Source organism: Octodon degus, unplaced genomic scaffold (genome assembly GCF_000260255.1).
Source record: "Octodon degus isolate 3935 unplaced genomic scaffold, OctDeg1.0 scaffold00176, whole genome shotgun sequence".
Taxonomy (NCBI): domain Eukaryota; kingdom Metazoa; phylum Chordata; class Mammalia; order Rodentia; family Octodontidae; genus Octodon; species Octodon degus.
In genome coordinates, this window is record NW_004524752.1 from 3,431,180 (window position 1) to 3,439,774 (window position 8,595).

The 8,595-nt window shown below is 36.3% G+C and overlaps 1 protein-coding gene across 1 annotated transcript in view; it reads right to left on the reverse strand.

The window, feature by feature from the left end:
• Positions 1-8,595, reverse strand: part of Axdnd1 (axonemal dynein light chain domain containing 1) — a 145,506-nt gene that overhangs the window by 40,332 nt on the left and 96,579 nt on the right. Inside the window, exons 15-16 of the mRNA XM_023703604.1 lie at positions 2,517-2,716; positions 809-945 (exon numbers count right to left, since the gene is read on the reverse strand). Coding sequence (XP_023559372.1) covers positions 809-945; positions 2,517-2,716 — 337 coding nt within the window. The remainder of the gene's footprint in view (positions 1-808; positions 946-2,516; positions 2,717-8,595) is intronic.

Sequence of the window (8,595 nt, forward strand, 5' to 3'; positions counted from 1 at the left end):
ATATATGTCTTAAAAACTATTAAATATCCACACTCACTTCTAAGAAGGGGACAAATACCAATTTTTAAAACAAAAAGTATTTGAAACTGTCTCATTGCTATTTGTCTCTCAATAAGATTATGGGGAAAAAAAACAACAAAAAGTATGCCATCTTACAATGACTTTATGTAATGGCCATGTGTGTAACCTGTACAAATTAAGCTGTTTAAAAATTACATACTATAAGCAATAGAATTCAAATGTCTAAATGTACATTCTTTTCCATACTATATTTCAGCCAATATTGTAGAACTAATGACTTTTAAAAGGTGCTAATACCAATTTTGTGTACTGTAGGAAGATACCCTAAGTTACAACAAAATCTTAGGAAATAAGACTGAATAATATCTGTTACAGAAATACCCTGCTCTTTACCAACTCCCACCCTTCCTTGCCCCTCCAAAATCATAAGCAGCTCTCTTCTGTGACAGACAAATAATGTAAGAATTGTGAAAACTCAATTCAATTTATGTAGTGCATCTCTTGGTCTACTGTCTGGCCATTCTGTCATGTTCTGCCCTGCTGGTCATATACTGAGTGGCAATACTTCCCACCAAAGGGTCGGCAGGATTACAGTGTGTAAGAAGTGAGCAGATAGAAAGGAGGACTTTAGAAATAGTTAGTGCTGGGCTCCAATTATCCTTCAATATATCCAAGCAAATAACTCCTTGACTGTTAATATTACAGTGATAGATTCTTGTCCAAAATGTAATCTTTGGAGGTTTGAAGGAATATTCTGGACTAAAAGTGATATCCAGAACGAATATACCTCCTTCATACCCAGATCCTGGGAGTCCTAGAATGGTAGGTCTCCACTCACAGATGTTGTCACCTTTAGGACCAGCACTGCAGTTGGGCGGAGAGGCTAGAGTTATGTCGGCTAGCTCCCTCTGAATCCTCTTGCTGCTGGTGGAGAGGAGCTTGGAGTTTTTGCTCATGCTGACTTTACTCTCCTTCTTCTTAGGGGTGTTTGTTTCTTTCTCAGTTTGCTGGTTGGAGGATGGAAAGGAGGAGGAGCTGGCGCTTGCCCTCTCTTTGTGTCTGGCTGCTACGTGCTGCTGCAGTGGCTGGGCTGAGGCTGCAGTTGGGCCTGGCCACTCATGTCTCTCTCTCGCTGGGAGAGCTTTAATTTCTTGTATTTTTAAAACCAGTTTTACAGATTTATATCTGGTAACCTAAACAGCTAATTTGAAGATAACATTGTGCAATACAATAACCATTATCTAATTCCTATTACTTTGTTTAATGAAATTTTATATCATTTCTAATGGGTTTTTTAATTTTATTTTCTTTAAAAAATAAATAAAAATTAAGAAACACACACATACACACAAAGAATGAAAAGAAAGAGTGAGCGCACAACTCTGGTTCAGTTTGGATGCGTGTCCCCTTAGGCCCACGTGTTGAAGGTTCAGTATCCAAGATAACGCTTGGAAGATGGTGGAACCTTGAGGAAGTGAGGACCTCAGATCACGGACAATGTGCTCTTCTGAGGCCAACTTGGAGCTTCAGGCTCTTCCTTTTCCCCTTTTCCCTCCTGGCTCATGAAGTGGGTGGCTTCATTGTGCCACCCACTCCTGCAACTATGTGCTGCTTCATCATAGAACCTGAAGTACCAGGCCAATCGATCAGGGACCGAAACCTCCAAAACTGTGAGTCGAAATACACCTTTCTCTTTACAAGTTAACTATATCAGATATTTAACTTTAGTAATGAGAAGTTGATGAAGATACCTAGAATGATTCATTGTTGATTTCTCTAAATTTTGAAATTCAGACACAGTAGAATTTACTCTAATAGTTCAGCTACTGACTCACCGAGAAAATTTGACCCTTTCTGAAGTCCTCACCCTGTTTTCTTCCTTCTCTATTCCTCTCATCCTTGACCATTGATAAAACTGAATTGAGAAAAACTAAAGAAAAATTGGGTAGACTGCAAAAAGCCACTACCCCAAACTTTAAGGTAACTACAGTGACAATTTGCCTTAATTAATATGTAACAATTTTTCAGGCCTGATCATTGTTTGGTATGAACCTTCTAACTTTTCAGTTATGTTTTTCTTTTTCTTAAAATAAGATATTTTGGTGGCCATTTAGTGGAGCACACACAAGTGCTCAGATTTGCATGGAATTATACATTAAAATACAAGTTTCTTAAATACCTCCCAGTATATGCAAAGGTATAAGATGTATCTTACTTACACAAATAAGTTGGTCTTTAAAAAAAACAATTGTTATCCCATATACATGCATTTTTTTTCATGCTTTCTGTGCTACACAATTTCCAAAAGAATTCTAAACTATTGGGAGAAATCTCATACTGGCCCTGACCACAATGTTCAGACTAACTAAAAAACCAAACTACTATTTCTTTCAAGGTTTTAAAATAACCCCTCTGTTGTTATTTCAGTGTCCTCTTTGCCTTACATCAAATTTAATGTTCAAATGCCCAGAAAGAAAATAACCAGATAGCTTCACCTGCTCAAATAGCTGGTATCTTGAGACAACTTTTTTGCCAGTACAACTGCATCTAGTTCTAACTGTGCAATTCCCATGTCATGTTTCTCAGTACTTTCCTCCTCCAACTTTGGGAGAGTGTCATGGCCAGTAAAGTCAGGAATCATTATAATGAGCAAATTTACCATCCACTGGATCATAGATATATGCAACTCATCCATCTGTTAAAAAGATTGTAGTAAAAATGTTCATTAAAATACAACAGTAGCTAATACAAGATTCAAAAGTAGAAACCATCATACCTGCACCCAACTTTCTTCAACCCTATAATTCCTTAACAAATAAAATGATCACTGCTTATGTCGTATTACCTAATATTCTTTTGCTTGCGATCTCATATTAAACTACTACCTTCTTTAGCTTGGCCAAGGGTATTAACTCATCAAAGTTACAGTTCCAAAGTTGTGTGCCGAATATAGACAGGATAGCTAAGATGATTGTACTACTAATTTCTATTAGCTTTTTGAAGGTAGCAGTTAACGCTTACAATTTTTACTTTGACCAATTTTATATGTTAATATCTATAGTCTGAGCACCTACATTGAAGACAGCAATGTGTAATATAACAATCATGGTTGAATACATTCTATCTTGTTTTTTCAAATGTGTATCGTCTCTAAGGTCTTAGCTATTATTTTTACACTCTCTTTAAACTAAATTAAAACATATAAAAAGGACAAGAAAAAAATTAAAATTTATTGAAAGGAAGAGTTAATGTTTAATTCTTTGAGCAATCTCATATGCCTATATCTGATAATCTGAACAAATCTGATAACAATACATAATATAACAACACATTGTTATTATTTATTCTTGATTTGAAATTCTGTATTTTTATCGTTTTATGCTGTTTTGTCTTTGTTCTTATTTGTTTGGGGATTCTTTTCCTCTTTAAAATAAAAAAAGCATTGAAAAGCTGTGCACCAAACCATCCTAGCACCCTGTAGAGAACTCACAGGAATGCCAGGGTATTTTTAAATGACAAAAAAAAACTGAGATGCACATCTGCTGGAGACAGAGTGAACTTACCTATAGTCTCAGCACCAAGTACACTGTATCACTTTTGATGCCATTATATCTTTCTGAAGCTTGTTTGGTTGGTTGGATAAAAACAAATACTATGTGAAAATCAATGTGGAACAAGAAAGACAGCAATGCCCAATTTTATTTTAATGTTAGAGAAGTCGTATAGTGCCCAACAAGCCTATGCATTCCATTAATATTCTGAGTACTTGTTAGAACATTAAGTATTGATAAGGTTTTTGAACTACCTACTTAATAAAACTATGAATTATTTCTTTTATTAAAGTTTATTGGTACAATTTAAATACACATAATGACCATATTCATCATAGGGAATTTGTACTTGTATATGATTGTCTTAGTTACTTTCCTTTCATTGCTGAGACAAAATACCCAACACCCAAATTTAAGGAAGGAAAGGTTTATTTAGCTCAGCTTATGGAAGTTTCAGTCCATACTCAGCTGGCTCCAAGGAATGGTGGTGTTACACAGGGGCCACAGTTAAATGGGCAGAAGACAGAAAAAGCAGCAAAAGGAAAGGGGAGGAACAGCAAGCCTCTTTCTCTCGCTTATATTGTATGCAGATGATCTGCCCCAGGGTGGATGTAGCATTCACACCCATAATCCCAACATTGGACCATGAATCAATCAAAAACTAGAATCTACCTCAACTGCATGAGTCTTTGTGGGAACATCTAGACACAGACCACAACAATGATATATCTTGATTTGTCTTTTCTTTTTCCCAATTCTTTCCCCTCTTTTCAACCCCTCTTCTCCTTTTTTACAAAGCTTTGTTTCCATTTTATCTTTTTGTCACTTTTTCTTTTCCTTTTCAGTCCCACTTTCCCCTTCTTAGTTCCTCTTTCCTTTTGAACAAATTCTTCGTATTTCACAATATCTATTATACATTTTGGTCTTTAATTACTCTCTTAGTTTCCTTTGGCCTAGGAGTATGGAAATACTGAAATCCAAAGGGTACAGTGAACAGTTTGAGAACCTCTACATTACAGTGTTTGCTCAGGCTAGGATCCAGAAATACAATATAGAAAACTATAAAATGCAAACATTGGGCCAAGGAGATAACTCAGTGGCACAGTGCCTCCCTGGCAAGTTCAAGGTCCTGAGTTTAATTCCTGGTACCAAAAAACAAAAACAAAAAAAACCCCAGTAATCATTGATACAACATACTCTTTTTCTATTTGGTGACTTTCTAAGTATTTCCCTAAGGTTTGAACATCATTTGTTCTGAGAAGACTTCTTCCCACTGGCTGTACTTTGTTCTTTTCCACATATTTCTATTGGACTTGATTATCTACACATCATCATTTATACATCTATAACTTCAACTAGTGTGTGTGTCTCTTTAAGGCATGAACTATGATTTTATCCCATAATACTACATATAGTATTTAGGAGAGAAGATGCAATTAATAAATACTTTTGAATGGATGAAAAAAAAAAAAACCTTGGTAGTCTATTAAGTTTCCTGCCTCTTAATTCTAAAGAAAAAAGTTGTTGGGGCCAGGGAGATGGCTGAGGGGAATAAGCGCTTCCCTGGCAAGTGCAAGGGTCTGAGTTCAATCCCTGGTTCTGCCAAGAAAAAAAAAAGAAAGAAAGAAAAAAGTTGTTAATGACCTAAAGCAATATTGATGTACTTTTACACCTGAATTAATGCACAAGAAAAAAGGGCAATCCTTTTTGAGAGTTATAAAAGCTGTGACCCTCTTTTAAAAGTCCAAGATACTTCCCACACACATTTCATGCTGCTTTTCAGTTAGAGTTAATACTTTCATAACCATTCATTCATATTTAAATACCTTAGACTATACTGTCACTGAAATAACTCATTTTTGCTTACATAAAATATTAATCTTTGGGCCTCCCCTATGAAATAAATATAAATAGATATTATTACCTTCATTTTAAAGTTATATTACAGCACTTAAATTGTGGAATCAAGGTAATAAAAAAATCATAGATGAATTTAAAGTTAAAATGAGGACTTTCTGGAAGATAGAAGAGTGGTGAGCAGCAAGGGAAGATCGTCTCTGAGATTTGGTATCCAGACACTGGAATATAGCAACATGAAGAGAAGGAGGGAGGTGGGTCCTCAGGACCCAGGAAAGATCTGAAAGGAGAACTGAAGTCCATGGAGAAATTTCAGAGAAAGAATTCAGTGAAGAAGGAGGAGGTAGTGGTTGATGCTTCCTCCATGAACTTTGACTCACTACATGGGAGGGGTCGCTCAAATCAGTAGATTCAGGATGACCACTAGCAAAAGCCTCCAGTGAAAAACATACCAGTGGAATAGAGCAGTGGATGTAGCCAGTGGACTACAGGGGCTTGTGATTTATTTAGGTTCAGACATCCTGCAGGAGAGGGAGATTGGCGTGGAGCCATCGTAGAGAGGAGCCAATGGTAATGGCTGATACACTATGTCAACTGGAGGATTTTAGAAGTTTAACTAAGGGACTCAGAAGGAGCCCAGAGTTCTCACTTTGTAAACATACTGAGTCTGTGCAAGAGGAGAGCACATATATTGTGTTGGTGTAAAGGACCCACCCTAGAGTGGAGGACGTCCATTCAAAACAAGGGAGAAGAAAAAGGTTGCTCCCCCTGCTTTTGCCATTGTTGCCTTTTGCTGACTTCTGCTTTCTTCAACTAATGCCCTCTGCCACACCACCCTGCCTTGGAGCTAGCTGATTATGGACTGAAACCTCTACAAACTGTGAACTAAACAAATCTTTCCTGGCTTAATTTTGAGTGTTGGCTATTTTGTCTCAACAAGGAGAGAGAAGTAACTAAGACAACATCTTAGCCTGGAACTCAGAGCACCTGCTGGCTCCATCTAGCATTTCCCAGCATGAGGTTCAGGGAACAGAGCTCACATTAACAAGAGGGCAGAGAGCTGAGTCCAAGCTGGCATGGAGTTGAGTCCAAGCCTGCAGGAGCTACATGGGCTGCGGGTCTGGTTCTGGCCCTATAGCCAGAAACCAACCTGCACTTCAGCGGAGCTAAAGGTGCATGCACACCAGGATTATCCACCATGCCACCATAAAGCTACAGCTGGCTTGCTAGAATTAATTAAGTAAGTAAGTAAGTAAAAATTAATCAGACTTACTGAGAGAAAACTTAGGGTAACAAAACTTTTCACAATAGCATTCAGAAAAATGAAATACCTATGCATCAATCTAATGAAGGAAAAGACCTCTACATTGAAAACTCAGAACCCCAAGGAGATTGAAGAGAATATCAGAAAATGGAAAGCTATCTCTTATTATTAGGTAAGAAAAACCAATATAGTAAAAATGACCATTTTACAAATTGTTGTATGTACTTAATGCAATCCCAATCAAAATTTCAACACAATATCTCACAGAATTAGAGAAAACAATCCTAAAATGCATTTAGAACCAGATGAGATCTAGAATAGCAAAGGTAATTCTGGTCAATAAAAGGCATGGAAGGGGCATTACAATTCCTGACTTGAAATTATACTACAAAGCTACTGTGATAAACACAGCATGGTAATGGCAGAATAACAGACCCAAGGATCAATGGAACCAATTAGAAGATCCAGAATAAACTCCAGACAGACTTAGCTACCTTATCTTTGACAAAGATGCCAAACACATTCACTGGAAAAAAGATGCTTCTTTAATAAATGATGTTGGAGAAACTGGTTTTCCACATGTCAAAGATTAAAACTAGACCTGTATCTTTCACCATGCACTAAACTAAAATCAAAATGGATAAAAGATCTAAATATTAAAACAGAAACACTAAATCTTTTGGAATATAGGATAAGTAGAACTCTTGAAGATACAGATGTAGGCAAATACTTTATGAACAAAACCCTGATCACTTGGGAGCTATCACAATGAATCAACACCTGGGAACACATTTTACTAAAAAGCTTTTGCACAGCAAGATAAACAATGAACAAAGTGAGAGAGCACACAATGTGGGGTAAAGTATCAGCTGTTCCTCAGACAAAAGACTACTATCTAGAATATATGAAGAACTCAAAAACATCAGACCCCCAAATTTAAAGACCCAACCTAAAAAATGAGCATCTGAGATGAATATATACTTCTCAGAGGAAGAAATATAAACATAAAATAAATACATGAAAAAGTGCTCAACATCACTGGTCATTCAAGTGATATAAATTAAAATGATTCTGAAATTCCATCTCATATCAGAAAGAGATGGGTATTCCATTGCCATTTAAATATTGTAGGTGTGTGAATTCAGCAAAACAATCTAATATACTCGGGTAGTCCATAACAGTAGTGGGTTATCTGCAGGACTGGCAAGGTTGGAATGCCTATCTCTGACAAAACTAAACCAAAAAAGGGGATACAAATGAAGGACCATTTTATATCTGTATATACAAAATAGTTAGGATAGATATACAGCTACTTTCTCTTCATTCAATGAGAAGAAATATTTGTACTAATAGTGTTTGGACAGGATATCATGTCTGCATCTTGTACTATGAATAACTGTCCTACTAATTGGTTTTGAAACTGTCTCATTGCTATTTGTTTCTCCACAAAATTGATAAAAAAAAAGAAGTTGTTGACTTGAGTAGTGTTTTTCTTTTATGAAAAATTCATCCCAATTTTACTAATCTTTCTAGGACTGACAAGTGACTTTGATATTTGGCCACTTCTTATCTGCTATTTTAAAAAAGCACCCTTAATTTTTCCCTTCAAAATATAAACAAAGACTAGAATTATAGACCAATAGTAGAGAACTTCCTTCGCATATAGGTCCTTGGGCTCAACATCTAGCATTAAACAAACAAGCACTACCTAAACTTATATTTCTGTCTCTTTCTCTGTCTGTCTGTCTGTCTGTCTGTCTGTCTGTCTGTCTCTCTCTCTCTCTCTCTCTCTCTCTCTCTCTCTCTCTCTCTGTGTCTCTCTTTCTCTTCTCTCTCTCAATATATATTATATCTATATCCATATACATTTACATCTCTGTATCTTATTTTTTTAAAAAAATT